General features: G+C 44.5%; 1 protein-coding gene across 1 annotated transcript in view; it reads left to right on the plus strand.

The window, feature by feature from the left end:
- LOC120045594 (DNA nucleotidylexotransferase) overlaps positions 1 to 16,565 on the plus strand; it is a 156,480-nt gene that overhangs the window by 87,716 nt on the left and 52,199 nt on the right. Inside the window, exons 9-10 of the mRNA XM_038990495.1 lie at positions 6,532 to 6,786; positions 9,231 to 9,314. Coding sequence (XP_038846423.1) covers positions 6,532 to 6,786; positions 9,231 to 9,314 — 339 coding nt within the window. The remainder of the gene's footprint in view (positions 1 to 6,531; positions 6,787 to 9,230; positions 9,315 to 16,565) is intronic.

The raw sequence follows: 16,565 nt of genomic DNA on the forward strand, positions 1-16,565 counted from the left end.
AGGTCAGCACCTACTCACAGAACCATACAGCCATTTTTCCAGCCAAAGAGAGGAGTCACAAAAAACAGAAATAGAGATAAAATTAATCACTAACCTTTGATGATCTTCATCAGATGGCACTCATAGGACTTCATGTTACACAATACATGTATGTTTTGTTCGATAAAGTTCATATTTATATCCAAAAATCTCAGTTTACATTGGCGCGTCATGGTCAGAAATGCATTGTCTCAAACAAACATCCGGTGAAAGTGCAGAGAGCCACATCAAATTACAGAAATACTCATCATAAACATTGATAAACAATACAAATGTTATTCATGGAAATAAAGATAAACTTCTCCTTAATGCAACTGCGGTGTCAGATTTCAAAAACGCTTTACAGCAGAAGCACACTTTGCGATTATGTTAGGTCTGCACCTAGCCACAGAAACCCATACAGCCATTTTCCAGCCAAGGAGAGTGTCACAAAAGTCAGAAATAGCATTAAAATTAATCACTTATCTTTGATGATCTTCATCTGGTGGCACTCCCAGGTCTCCATGTTAGACAATAAATGTTTGTTTTGTTCAATAATGTCCCTCTTTATGACCAAATACCTCCTTTTTGTTCACGCGTTTTGTCCAGTAATCCAGTAATAAAAGGTGCGTGCACTAATTCCAGACGAAAAGTACCCCAAAAAGTACAATAAAAGTTAGTAGAAACATGCCAAACGATATTTAAAATCAATCCTCCGATGGTTTTTGTCATAAATAATCAATAATATTTCAACTGGACAAAAGCTTCGTCAATAGGAAAGGAGAAACAAGAAAGGCACATTCCCGATCAGGGCGCATGGCTGATGAATGGAAATTTCCACTGGCCACTGATTGAAAGTGCTGTATCTCACTCATTTTTCAGAGTGAAAGCCTGAAACAATGCCCAAAGACTGGCCACATGTAGAGGAAGACACGGAGCTCGTGAACTGGGTCCTAAGTCTTTGTATGGTGGATAGGCTTACAATGGAAAAACAGCCTTTCAAAATAATAGTACTTCCTGGTTGGATTTTCCTCGGGTTTTCGCCTGCCATATCAGTTCTGTTATACTCACAGACATTATTTTAACAGTTTTGGAACCTTTAGAGTGTTTTCTATCCAAATCTATATGTATATCCTATCTTCTGAGCCTTAGTAGCAGGCAGTTCATTTTGGGCACGCTTTTCATCCAAAATTCCGAATGCTGCCCCCTACCCTAGTGAAGTTAATCCTTTCGCTCAAGGCATCCTTAGTGATTCAAGGCTAGAAAATAAATGTACAGAAATATCCATCAGTATTTACATAAGTGACCTAAATTAAAGCCTTTTAAAATATGCACATTTTCTTCATCAACGACTTGTGATAGGAGATTGCCTAAAGGGTTTATCATAGTCCAAAATGTGTACACATACGCACAGCAGTGTTCTAGAGTATTGGCTTTCAAACTGCAACAAAATGGTGACTATCTTAACAATGGAACTCTAGTAGACTCTTTGGTATCATATGCACTTATGTCAGTCTGATTAAGACTATAAAACTGGCAGTGTACAAGCTTAACCTTTATTAAAAGAGTACAGCGTAATACATGAACTGGCATGACACTTTCACCCACAGTTGTCCCAACAGAGTTAACCCAAGGCCACGCCTCCAACAAGTCACACCTCCAGATCATCTAATGGGCCAGTTGTCCCCGACAACCCCGAAATCCAACACAAAAACCTGAAACCTGGATGGGGGTCTTCAGCGGCGGAGTCGTGGTTGTCGTCGAGGGGTACCATCCTGACCTCGAGATGGGAGCCTGCGACAGTGGCTCCCTCGTGACCGCGGCGGAGTCCCATTCTGACCTTGCCCCTCAGGTGAGGAAACCGCTGTGCTGTCCAATGATCCAGGGCTGTGAGGAGGAGTAACCACCTCCTTGTCCTCTCTTTCCACTTTACGAGGTGTATGAGGTTGGTAAGGTGCCAGCCGATCTTGATGGAGGACCACAACTCATCCACTAGTCTGAAGCTGGATGCAGTACACCATGTCAAAAAGTCGTTCCAGAACCCTGCATGGGCCTTCCCAGTGACTCATTCATTTTGGGATCAGACCATGTTTGTGCCGGTGCCACACTTTTTGGCCAGGCTGTAAAGGCTGACCTCGGCAGCAGGTGTTGTATGCCCACTTCTGCTTTACCCCTGCTTCCGTCAAGTGATGCCATGCAAAGTCATGGGCTGTGTCCAGGTGCTGATGAAGGTGGTGGAGGTACTCCAAGCCTGAGGCTCCAGGAACAAGGACAAGTCCATTGGAGTGCGTAGTTCTCTGGCCACTTGGTAAAATAGTCCATGGCCACAAGTAGGTATCGATTGCCTGCCTCTGTCATGGGGAAAGGACCCAGGATGTCCACAGGGGCCCCCACTTGATATTACTGCAACGGGGCATGGGAGCATCTGGAGAGTCAGTAGAGTTTCCTTCAGAGTCGTTGGAGGGTCTTTGTGTACCAGAAGTGTTCTGCCCCCACTGACCCATGGACAGCCCTGAAGGCATGGGCTCACATGGAACAAGGCACCAGCCGCTACCACACCACCAAGTTGTGTGTTGGTTCCATCCATTTTCGAAACATCAGCCCATTGTGAATGGCAAGGTTGTCACACTGGGAGTAGTAGGCCTTGGCTTCAGGGCACAGGGGTGAGACACTGTTCAAAGCAGGCCACTGACCGGTTTCTAACCAACCCCGAATAGTTGCCAACACCCGGTCACCTTCCTACTCTCTCTTCAGGTCCTGGTTATTCCAGCTCTCCAAGGGTGCTGAGCTCCTGTCTCCCGTCTGAATTGCCACCAATGTGGGCAGGAGACCCTCCTTTTGTTCCAAGCGTGGGCAGTGCTTGCAGTCATCCTCTTCACACGGCTGGTGAGGCAACGCATCAGCGTGTGTGTTGCATCTGGTAATTGCATCTTGCTCCTGTAACTCTTCTAACCAGCGAGCCACCTGGCCCTCTGATTCTTGGAAGTTGAGAAAGTGAGGCATGAGGAGGAGGAACTGGGTCCCATAGAAGTAAAGTCGGAAATGATGGAGTGCATCGACCACAGCCAACAACTCTCGCCGGGTGACACAGTAGTTGCACTCGGCATGGTTGAGGCGCCGACTGTAGAAGGCCACCACCCATTCCCCATCCGGCCCCTCCTGTGAAAGATTGCCCCCAATGCCCACATTGCTGGCATCTGTGTCCACAATGAATGGGTGCTGGGGGTTGGGGTATGCCAGGACAGAAGCCTTGAATAGGGACTGATGCAGTTCAGCGATTGCTACCGTGCAGTCATCATCCCAGTCAAACCGCTGTTCCTTGTTTGTAAGGCGTGTAGAGGGCTGGCTACTGTTGCTAGGTCCTTGATGAACCTCTGGTTGTAAGAAGTTAGGCCAACAAAGCTTCTCAACTCAGAGAGGTCCCTGAAGGTCACCCAGTGCTGAACTGCCACCACATTGGCTGGATCAGTTGTGACTACGTCTGCCCCAACGAAATGGCCTAGGAACTTGACCTCCTACTGCTGTAGGTGACACTTCTTGTGAAGGAACTTGAGTCCTGCCTACCGGATGGCAAGCAGAACCTCACACAGATTATGTTGCATGCACAAGGAAGTCTTCCAGATAGACCACACACTTGTTGCGGAGAATTGTGTCCAACACTTGCTCCATAAGACGCTCAAAGGTTGGCTGCGCTTTGCAGAGCCCGAAGGGTATCACGGTGACCTGCAACCTTGACCTGGTTTCAGGGGGCAAGCTCCACTTGCCAATAACCGCTGCGGAGGTCGAGGGAACTGAACCATCGTGACCCTGTGATGTAGTCCAGTGCATTATTTATGCTCGGGAGGGGATAGGAAATCTTCCTGGTCACATAGTTCAGCTGCCTGTAGTCTGTACAGAAGCACTATGAGCAGTCCTTCTTGACAAGGACTACGGTGGGCCTCCCAAGGGCTGTTGGGTGAACCCTGTCTCTGCCATCTTCCGGATCTTCTGCTCTGCTATCTCTCTCTTTGCCAGTGGCAAGCAATGGAGTGCTGGACCAGACTGGTTCTCTGGCAGTCTTCATCTCATACTGCAAAGACATCCACAAACTCTGCAAACAGTGCTTCCAACACATCCCGCTGCTCAGGCTCCAGCCCTTCCGAACACCTCTACCCTTGTTCCCGCACAGCTTGCCGGGTAGCTTCCGAAGGTATGTCCACTGTGCCACTGGTGACCTGCTGGGGCACACTCACCTCTTTGGGGGTCTTTAGTTGCTCCTTCTCATCTGGGGGAAGGATCTTTGTGGGGATGTCTGTCACCAATTCCTGACGAGTCAGCTGCGGCTGCCGGTGTCTTCTTCCACTGCTCCGAAGTCCCATCATGGAGTCTTTCATCTGGAAGCTCCGCATTCCAACATCTAGGCACTTGACTGAGTGAATCCAACGCTAGGATGCAGTCATCTTGGATATCACCCAACCAGAACTTGTGCTCCAACAAGACATTGCTGACTCTCACCGATAAGGACCGCCGGCGCTTCATTTCCGCAAGATCCCCTGTCACAGTGTGAAGATATACCAAGGTAGGGGTCCAACCCAGAGGGGAAGGGCCCACTGTGTCTGGAAGAACACCAGGCTGAACAAGGGATATCGTGGAACTGGTGTCAATCATCGCCTGGCAGGCCTCACAGCTGATGCTGCATGGAAGGTAGAGGCCCTGCGTCTCTCTGTGCTAGTGATGGCTGTTTAACAATCTGATGGCCTTGAAATAGAAGCTGTTCTTCAATCTCTCTGTCCCAGCTTTGATGCACCTATACTGACCTCGCCTTCTGGATGGAAGCGGGGTGAACAGGCAGTGGCTCGGGTGGTTATTGTCCTTGATGATCTTTTTTGCCTTCCTGTGACATCGGGTGTTGTAAGTGTCCTGGAAGGCAGGTAGTTTGCCCCCGGGGATACATTGTGCAGACCGCACCACCCTCTGGAGAGCCCTGCGGTTGTGAGCGGTGCAGTTGCCGTACCAGGCGGTGATACAGCCCGACAAGATGCACTCGATTGTGCACCTGTAAAAGTTAGTGAGGGTTTCTGTGGGGAGGTGCACAATCGGGCTGCAGATTGTGGTCTCAGAGACGCTTAGCTATGTCACAATGGGACATCGGACTATCGTCTCTCAGCATCTCAGGACTATGATTCACGCTTAAGGCTATACATTTTGATGGAAGATTGTTTTAATTAAGTATTTAAGTATTTTCAGTTTCTTTGGCTTCATAATCTACAGTATGTTGAAATGTAGGTAATGAGAATGTATGTAGAATGAATGATGATGTATCCAGTATGTGAAGGAGTTGGAGGCTTTCTAATCTGTTTGTATCCTTACTGGAAGTGAACGGTTACCTGTACAGTAATTGCAGATAGATAGGGTTTCTGTGGTTCAACAGGGGTGACATCAGGGGTTTCTCTCTCAGTTCTGAGGACAAGCTGATCAGCGCCTGAAGCTAATTAGAGGAGCTGAGGTGTAAGGGACGAGGGGCAGGGGAAGAGGGACGAGGACAACATCTCTGAGTGCAGTCCCCACATGTCACTCACTCAGTCTCTCTGATGTCATCAGTTAATGACTCAATCATCACCTCCTCTCCCGATGCCCTCTGGGAAATGCTGTCTCTTCTAATGAAGCGGAGAAACACGGTCAAACAAGACCAGGCAGTACTGGCTCAGTACGGTTTAATGTCTCTTGATTGACCTCAGTGTCTTGGTAGGACAGGAGGAGCAGTTACAGCTGCACTTCCTCCTGCAATTATTGCTCTTTGAGAAGAGCCTTGCAGATTAATGGTCAGTTAGAGGAACACAGTATCCCAACAATTACTGTGGGTGCTGGAATTAAATTGACAATTTGTAATGTTAATCACCTTAGCGCTCCTGGACTGTGGGAGCTGCATAATCAGCCGGGCCAAAGCCCAGAGGAAATCAATCCTCTTCTTCTTCCTGCTACTGCCTACTCTCCACTATCCACACCCCAAGTCATCTACTCATCTACTCCTCTCCCTCTTTCCCTTCATCTTATCCAGCCGTATCCTCACTGATTCTCTCCCTATATCGCTCCCCAACCATCTCCTTTCTTTCTCTCTCTTTCGCTCTCTCTCTCTCTCTCTCTGCTATAAAGTAATGTCTTACTTGGGAGTGATTTTCCATGGAGTGGAATTGTGTGCCATTGGGTTCGAATGGCCCCACTATGTTCGGAGTCTTGAAGTTGCAATCTCACAGTTGGCATATTACACTAAGTGGCAGACACACTGTTTTTATATGCTTCTATTGCGAGTGTGTATAGAAATCCTACAAACCCATTGCAGGCTCTAGATGACAGCATGTGCAAATACGCAACTACATTTTCATAATAACATACATCAGGCACTGAAGTACGGTAGCAGCATAAACCAATCCCATTACAAAGTCAATATCTATATTATATTTATAATGTCAATATCTATTTTATTAGTGGTGACAGTGACTATGTCCACGCTGATTAATATTCTCTCCTCACAAGGGCATTCTGCTGTACTGTGAGTACCAGGGCTCCACCTTTGATGTGAGCAAGCTGCCTAGTTGCAGGTTTGAGGACATGGACAGCTTCCAGAAGTGCTTCCTGATCCTGAGGCTGGAGCAGGGCCAGGTGGAGGGGGAGAGAGGGCTGCAGAGGGACCCAGGGGACAGCAGGGGCTGGAGAGCCGTACGGGTGGACCTGGTGGCTCCACCTGTTGACCGCTACGCCTTTGCCCTCCTGGGCTGGACCGGCTCCAGGGTAAGCTTGGGTCAAATTATTGTGAAATAAATGTGGATGCCAAGACACACAAAGATACATTGACTAAAATTGTTAATCAATTTGATCTAAAGACAGCTGAGTTTGAATTAGGAAACATTTAATTTGCAAAAAACAAATGATCCAAGTCACATGATGATAGTGCTTGACAGAGCAGTCAATAACCAAAAATAAAACATTGATGATGAGAAATGAATAGCTAAACACTAACAAAGTTACTATCGGAACACATATGATATGGCAGATGTATTCCCTGCTGATAAAAACAGCATAGACCAGCATACATTTCAAGCTGGTCTATGCTGGTCTATGCTGGTCCATGCTGGCTTTCGCTGTGTTTTGGACACTGGTCTGATCAGCATGGCCTAGCTGGTTCTGCTAGCTGACCAGCATGGTCTAGTTGGCCAAGCTGGTCTGACCAGCATGGCCTAGCTGGTTCTGCTAGCTGACCATCATGGTCTAGTTGGCCAAGCTGGTCTGACCAGCATGGCCTAGCTGGTTCTTCTAGCTGACCAGCATGGTCTAGCTGGTTCTTCTAGCTGACCAGCATGGTCTAGTTGGCCAAGCTGGTCTGACCAGCATGGTCTAGCTGGTTATGCTTACTTCATTGTGTTTTCGCTGGTGACTGACCTTTCGCTACACCCACAATAACATCTGCTAAAAAAAAACATTTTAATTGATGTGTTTTTGCTGGTGACCAGCCTTCATTGTGTTTTCACTGATGACCAACTTCCGCTGTGTTTTGGACACTGGTGACCACCATAAACTAAAGCAAAACCAGCATCAAGTAACATCATGCTTGCAAAGTGATGTTTAATTCCTTGTTAGAATCCAGCCAGAGTGGATTCCTACAATCTGTATAAAGAATGACTGCCAGGGTTAGAGAAATTAATAAAGGAGACTAGCTAAACCATCTAAACTGGAACAACAATTTCAGTAATGGGTGCAATAAGATTGGATTAGTTTAGAATGTAAATTACCTTTCAAAAGTTTGGGGTCACTTAGAAATGTGTTTGTTTCTGAAAGAAAATTACATTTTTTGTCCATTAAAATAACATCAAATTGATCAGAAATACAGTGTAGACATTGTTAATGTTGTAAATGACTATTGTAGCTGGAAACGGCAGATTTTTTTATGGAATGTCTACATAGACCCATTATCAGCATGTCACGACTTCCGCCGAAGTCGGTCCCTCTCCTTGTTCGGGTGGCGTCACCGGCCTTCTAGCCACCGCCGATCCACTTTTAATTTTCCATTTGTTCTGTCTTTATCTTTCACACCTGGCTTCACTCAACCAATTACTTGTTTATTATTTAACCCTCTGTTCCCCATGTTTTGTTTGTGAGTGATTGTTCATTGTACATCGGTTTCGTTTTGTGGGCTCGCTATGTTGCTGTGTATTTTTGAGTAAAGTACGTTGATTACTCATATCTGCTGTCCTGCGCCTGACTCTCTACAACAGCTACACACAGGACTGTTACACAACAACCATCACTCCTGTGTTCCAATGGCACGTTGTGTTAGCTAATCCAAGTTTATCATTTTAAAAGGCTAATTGATAATTAGAAAACCCTTTTGCAATTATATTAGCACAGCTGAAAACTGTTGTCCTGATTAAAGAAGCAATAAATCTGTCCTTCTTTAGACTAGTTGAGTATCTGGAGCATCAGCATTTGCGGGTTCGATTACAGGCTCAAAATGGCCAGAAACAAAGAACTTTCTTCTGAAACTCGTCAGTCTATTCTTGTTCTGAGAAATGAAGGTTATTCCATGCGAGAAATTTCGGGATGCTGGCCTTCTAGATAGAGTTCCTCTGTCCAGTGCCTGTGATCTTTTGCCCATCTTAATATTTTATTTTTATTGGCCAGTCTTAGATAAGGCTTTTTCTTTGCAACTCCGCCTATAAGTCTAGAAGGCCAGCATCCCGGAGTCGCCTCTTCACTGTTGACGTTGAGATTGGTGTTTCGGCGGGTAATCTTTAGTATTCTTTCACTGTAATATACAAATTGTTGGATATCCCCACTCAGGCTGGATTCCAGTAGGAATTAGACATCCCTTTGCAAGACAGCATAATATGACTCACCAGCAAAAATACAGTGAAGGCTGGTCAACGGCGATAACAAAATAAAGGCTGGTCACCAGCGTACATACAACGAAGGCTGGTCACCAGATAAAACACAACGAAGGCTGGTCACCAGATAAAACACAACGAAGGCTGGTCACCAGGGAAAAGGCAATGAAGGCTGGTCACCTGCGAATTTACATAGAAGGCTGGTCACCAATCTATGCTGGTCTATGCATTTCTTTTCTTCTGCAGGGTTACTGTTGGGGAATACAACAAGGGTTGTAATGTGGCAGGAGGGTGGCAGGAAACGGGGATAAATGGATAACAAGAGATATGATTATCAATTCTGTTCTTCCACAGCAGTTTGGGAGAGATCTGAGGACATTTGCCCAAAAGGAGAGGCAGATGCTTCTTGACAACCATGCCCTGTATGACAAAACTAAGGTACTGTGTGTTCTCTCATTACATTGCAATTGATAAATACAAGGCTCAACCATTGCTTTTAGACCGGTCTTGTCCCAATGGTGGTGATGCTCAATATATCTTTACCACTGAGGATTTTTTTTTGTCACCTACAGTATTGTGCTGTATTAGTACAAATGTTTTAGTTGTCGTGTTGGCTCTCTCTCTCACTCCAAAGTCTAGCCTCCAGAGTGTGTGTTTATGAATCTGGGTGGTGAATTACAGCAAAGCCCTTGTCCTCAAACGTTATTGGAGGGATTAGGCTTGGGTGTTAGAATGCCTGTGCTGGAAATACACAGACACATTATCTTGAGTAATTTTATAACAATATGATTCTCCTCTGAGTGAGCAGAAACTAGATATTGACGTGAGGGCAACATTTTTAATTACAGTTCTGCTTGCTGTGAAGGGGCATGATGCACCCCACAAACACATGCGCATATACATGCAAAGGCATGCACACACAAACAAACAGACAAACACACACCTATGCACGCACACAGGCATGCACGCACACACACACACGAACGCACATACATACACACACATGCATGTACACACACACACACACACACACACACACACACACACACACACACACACACACACACACACACACACACACACACACACACACACACACACCTTCTAAAATACACACTAAAACGAGAAGAAGTAATGACACATCAGCATTAAGTTATAAGTGAATCAAATCCATCTATTGGTTTCAATATATGAGGTAGAGGCTTGTTAAGGTGAAGTTAATTGTAATGGGAAGCGCAAGGTTCATTTACACATTTCCAAATGATTTACATTTGCATCTCAGTTTCAGCCAACAGATTGATCGAGAAACTGATATGATAAAAGGCTATTATATAAATTTACATCTCATTAGAATTCAAATGACATTAACCCTCACTTGCCCACACAGCAAGAGCTAATTACTCAGTTTAATACCTCTTGAATGATAGGGCAAAATGTAGATTTCTGCATAAATAGACATATCCAAAAGTAATAACAATAACTGGTAATGCTGCATAGTTTTAGAAAAGTCTCTTTTTAGTTTTTTTTTTTATAGATTGTTGACATGTCCTCACCTTTGAAAACACAAGCGCAGTAGAAGTATTATGAAAATATGAAGATTTTTTTTTAAATTTCTTTCCTGTTCAACAAAAGTGGTGCAAACGGGCTTCAAATGACTGAAATGCTTAGTAACAATCAAATTATAAACATCTTACTATCAAATGTCACCTTTCTTATATCTGTAAAATAAATATGATCATACTTAGTGACATACAATATTGGTACCATTTCATATTACTGACGAAAGAGACTTTTTCCCCCCCAAACGTCCTCTGAGACGTGCTGAGACACCATTCATACGTGTGCAGTCTCGTTACAACAGGGGTGTTAAACTAATTCCATGGAGGGCCTAGTGTCTGAGGGTTTTTGGTTTTTCCTTTCAATTAAGACCTAGACAACCAGGTGAGGGGAGTTCTTTAATAATTAGTGACTTTAATTCATCAATCAATTACAAGGGAGGAGTGTAAACCCGCAGACACTCGGCCAACCGTGGAATGAGTTTGACACGTGTTCCACGTGGTCTTGATGCTGAGTCACACTGGCTGCGTTACAACTTCAGCTTCAAGCACAACGTGATTTCGTCTGTCTGTGACCAAGAGAAAGTGGTCTTGATTAAATTGTATGATTTAAAAAAATAAAAATAAATCCTGTCGACAGCTATAAATCCATCTGAGAATATCACTATTGTTGCATCCGCTATATGCAATATGCACTATTGCAAGCGCAGCTGTGAGTTTCACAGGCACAAGAAATCGTTATTTTGTCTGGATAGGCTAGAAATTATGACTTGTCGCTCCTTATGCAAATAGACAATTTCCTGTGTCCGTGAAACTGATAACTGAGCTTGCAATAGCGTGTATGAATTGGAACAACCAGTGCTTTTTGAGATTGTAATGCAAATGATGTTGCACCATTTACAGAGCGCATTGTAAACAGAATTATCAGTCGGAACTGGTCCAGAACTGCTCAAAGTCCCAAATACTGTATAGGGAACTTAACATCTAAGAGGTTTTAAATTAATGACAAATTCCACTTTGTTTCGATACATGATGTAATTAATTTGTTTTATCACAAAGGGTTACTACTATCACTATGTTACTATTGCACTACATGCTAAAGACTATGGCGTGAAGTTGGGGGTAGATACGTTTTAAATAAGAGCGTTCCTTTTTTTGATCACTTCATTTCAAGCTTACGCTAAAATCCCTCTGAACAAATATGACAATGTAAGAGAATGTGTCACATGAAAAACATAAATATGTTTATTACAGTCCCAGATGACAGTCAGTGCTGAGGTTATGCATACACTTAGCCTTGCTAAGAGCATGGCATCCTGCAGCAATGCATCTTGGCTCATTTACATGTACAGGGCTGGGGGAGCATGGGGACAGGCATCTTGAGGAGTGAGTGAAGCAGGACAAGGGCACCAGGCATGTCACCCGACTGACCGACAGGGGGACACACTGTCACCACAATGCCCCCATTACCCCCTCCCTTGGGAATGGGGGTCAGGACATAGAGAGAGCAGGGTGGCAGCTTTATGACACATATTATACAGATGCGGCCATCTCAGAGATTGTTTATTCAAACACAAGGGCAGAGGTAAGCATCTGGGTGCTGGCGGGGACAGGGTGATTGGATCACATACACCTACACTCAAAATTCGATCTGGGGTCAGGTCAGATGAGTGTGTTGTGTCTGTGACTATCATTAAATGTGAAGACTGTTATTTAATCAAATCAATTCTCTCTGTGTAATTATTATTACGTGCTTAAACTAATCATGTAAACTTTAATTAACTAGGAAGTCGGGGAACCACGGGAAAATGTTTATAGAGTCTCTATTTCCTGACTCGACTCTTTAGATATTTTCATATCTTATCAAAACAGTCGCTTATTAATGAATTGTACCTCATCAGTTCTCATTACTGAACATCGCAAACCCTTGGATATCTGCACGAACCCTAGCATAAATTATGAATCAGCGATATACAAATTGGTTTAATTATTTATTTACTAACTAATCAAGTCACAGAAATACATGAAAACACACACAATTAGGTCATACATGGGGTATTACATGATACAAAGAAAAAGTCCCTAGCGGACGAAACCGATATGACGGCTTGGTAGACAAAGGAAAAGGGGTGTGGACCGCTCAAGAGCGGGAAACTCATAGCTGATAACTACGCTCATAGAAATTGCTAATACTTTACATGAACGACCGCTCATTCGAAAATAAATTGCAATTTACATATTTACAAGTGTTGTCTTGTGGTCGCCGGTTCGTCTGCTGGAGAGTCAATCGACAAAAAGTCTCTTGTTGTGTTCATAATGGATAAGTCAGGTGTACCCATGGTTGTCGCATAGAATAAATGTTTCGGCGGTTGTACATTTCCGGCTGCAGACTGGTAGTTGGATTTCTTACTTCTGTAGTGAATCGATAGTCTCAGAGTTTAACCATTTCTAGCCGTGTAGCCAATGCTCCACGCTGCATGGGCTTGTCCTTTGGTGGAGTTGTAGTGCCAACCATTTCAACATGTAGCTACCACTTTATATTTTCTGGTCTTAGAAATTCAACCATTTGCAACCTTAGCTTACACCGTGGTTGCGTGGTCTGGCGTGAATTGCGTCACAGGGGCTTTTATACTTGGGTAGAAAAGGGGCCATCTCTTCATGTTTGTGCCCACCTGGGCATGGCTATTGACTGTGTATAAGGTACCATAAAACAAGCAATTAAGAAGACTAAATCACATTGTTATCTTTTCAAAAGTATTCTTATACTTATTCATCCATCTTATACAACATTCAGAAGTAAACCTGACAGCTGGGAAATGTACACTTTAAGAAATATAGTTCTGTGCGTTTCCTGTCCTTCAGTAGATCACCAAATGAAGCACACTCAACATGACTGTCCCTTCAGTGTCCACGGACCATTCCCACATTCTCAAAAATATAAATATTGTTTAATTCTCCAGTTTTGGGGATTAGGAGTTTTGGGAAGAAGAATGTCTTTGTTCTCCATAGGGTCTCTCTCTCCATACTCCATGGCAGCGAAGAGAGAGAGTTTCTAGCAGGAATTTATGACCGTTGTAAAACCTGAGAAAGAGAGTGAGAGATGGGGGGAGCCACGATATACACCCCAAAAGGGCCACGTCGTGACAAGTGTATGGTTGAGTTTTCGAGTTTGATGAGGAAAGTGGTCGGAAACCTTCGGATTAATTGAGATGTTGACGTTATCTGCATGCGCGCACACACACACACACACACACACACACACACACACACACACACACACACACACACACACACACACACACACACACACACACACACACACACACACACACACACACACACACACACACACACACACAAACCTCCCTCACCCAGGCTCACTTTGGCACAGACTGCAGTTTCACTGCTAGTTTCAAGGTCAGCAGATCGCTTAAAAGGGTACGTTCTGACAATATCATTCAACAGTGTGGCCCGTTTTTCAGCTGACAGCTCGACATTACAGCCATAATTAAGGTAATGAAGATCAATTCACTTTAAGTCGCCGGGCTGCCTCCGTCTCCACAGATCGTTGACTATTCCTTCTGTTCGCTCTAGGCAGGGAGGAGTGGTCCCTCTCTGTCTGGTCCTCGTCACTGTTGCAAAGCCCTCATTAATTGGATGAACGTATGGCCGCCACCACTCAGATAATGGCACTTTTATCTTTGCAGCCGCCATAATTGACCAATCTTTTCCCCCCAGAGAGTCGATGCTCTGCGTCTGACTGATGTCAGGACAAACCGGAGAGATATCGGAATGGGCTGATTAGGAGGGAGGGGGTTTCAGAGAGGGGGGGGGGTTACTCGTCTCCACCTGACCATTGAAGACCAAACACGGTCAGTTGGAGGACTTCCATCTTGTCATTTGCTTTAAAGAGCTCTTCCTGGATGGATGCACATGACGACGTGCTCTGTCTCACTGTAATACGGAATAGCTTGGAAACGATATGACTAAACTCACACTAATTATCCCAATTAAGGAAGGACAAGCCCAGGGGAAAAGCCTTGAGAAAGAAACGCAACAGCTTCCAGAGACAGCGTGTCATAATACAATAGCAATACCTGGCGGGCAGCTGGACTTCCTATACAAACATCACATCGTTGGAGTGCTACAGTCATTCTGTATGTTGTCCATATTACGACAGCAGAGAAGTCCCAAGGCCTTATATCAATATAGTACTAATGCGGCTGTATTTAAAGCATACATTAGCCTAGTCTGTGAGTGAGGTGTGATGTGAGGGCCTGTGTTCCATGGGAGCAGGGAGTTGGGTTGAGTGTCTGTCCTCTGCTGTTAGGCTGAAGGTGTGGCATAATTAGTATGTTTTCAGGGCTTGATGAATGAGGACAGGTGGAGGATTTCATCAAGCCCCAGACAAACTGACTCCCTCCACAATGAGGAGGGCTCTGTGACCTGTCCAGCACCTCCTATACAAAGCCCTCTACTGCATGGTGTACCCTTAACATTCCTTACCTGTGGAAGTACGTGTGTGTGAGAGAGTGCATGTGTGTCAAGGAAGGTATGTGAGTATTTGTCTGATACAAATGTGTATGCAAATGTATTTCACTACTGTATGTGCTAGTGTGTAAGTATGAATGTGTGCTGCATATGTTTTGTATGTGCACACAGTGTGATTATATATTGTATGTGAGTGTCTTTGAGTGTTTGTATGGGTGTGAATATGTGTGTGTGTGTATGTTTGTGCGGTCATACAGTGGGGAAATTAATATTCTCTCACCTAAATGTAATGTAAATTGACTGACAGATACATTTCCTCTTATTTAGGCTACTGTATATCCTGATATTTAAACACTTATTTTTTTCAAGAGTGAAGCAGGGCTGTTTCTGAGTTCAAAGCCTGGTGTACCTCATGCAAGGTTAGAGGTATGTCTGAAACTCATCACTACATTTTGCCTTGCAAATATGCAAAGCTCGTGTTATAATTGACAATTTAAACATGTAATGAACTTAGCATCACTCTGAAAAGAAAGTGTTTCATGACCTAAATTCCCCAATGTGACCTCGTTTTTCACTTATCCCTCAACACGTCACACATTTAGAGGAAATTCTCAGCGTCACAATCCAGATGTGACCTCTCTGTTGAGGTCACATCTGTTACAGTTGTAACATTCAGTATCACATCTTTCCTCCAGGAACACTAGTCAGCAGTGAGTTGAACTGCCTGTCCGATTTCAGTCGTAGCATGTGGAGTGTTCACAACTAATCTTCCTCCCCCTCCCTCCTCTCTCCCTCTATCCCTCCATCCCTCCATCCATTCTCAGAGAAGCGGATGGGTAGACAAAACCCGGAGCAATTGCACTGGGCTTTGGGGAGCGTAATTTTTTAATGCTCCCCAGCTGGTGCTGAAAAGCACTGTTTGCAGACAGGATGAAAACTGTCTGGAAAGAGGCCTTTCACAGAAAGGAGAGGAAAGGCAGGAGAGGATGGGGAGGAAAGACTCTGGGTTTAATTTTGCGGCTCATGCCACAGTGCCCTCAGAGCGTCACATGTACACCTCTGAGGTGTGACAGACAGACAGGAGAGAGGACAAAGGAGGGTGGAGTGCCTTTATGCATCCTGAGTGGTCGTTTGAGATTTGGAGCGTTAATGTTTTTATAATCTTTTGTGGTCAATTAACCATTTCTTTGGATTTTGATGTGTGCTTGGGGTTATTTTCTTGCTGGAATATCCCCTTTCGGACATGTTTCAGCTTCCTGACAGAGGCAACCAGGTTTTTGGCAAAAAATGTATTAGTATACATTTCACATTTACATTTTAGTCATGCAGCATGCGCTTTTATCCAAAGCGACGTACAGTAAGTGCATTCATCTTAAGATAGCTAGGTGAGACAACCACATATCACAGTCGTAGTAAGTACATTTTCCCTCAATACAGAAGTTATCAGCAAAGTCAGTGCTAGTAGGAAAAGACAAGTGCACAATTTCTTTATGGGGTGGGGATAAGGTAGGTAGGGTTTCAGTTGTTTCCGGAAGATGGGCAGGGACTCTGCTGTCCTAGTTTCAGGGGGAAGCTTGTTCCACCATTGGGGTGCCAGGACAGAGAAGAGCTTTGACTGGGCTGACAGGGAGCTGACCCCCGT

This window comes from Salvelinus namaycush, chromosome 4 (assembly GCF_016432855.1).
Source record: "Salvelinus namaycush isolate Seneca chromosome 4, SaNama_1.0, whole genome shotgun sequence".
NCBI lineage: Eukaryota > Metazoa > Chordata > Actinopteri > Salmoniformes > Salmonidae > Salvelinus > Salvelinus namaycush.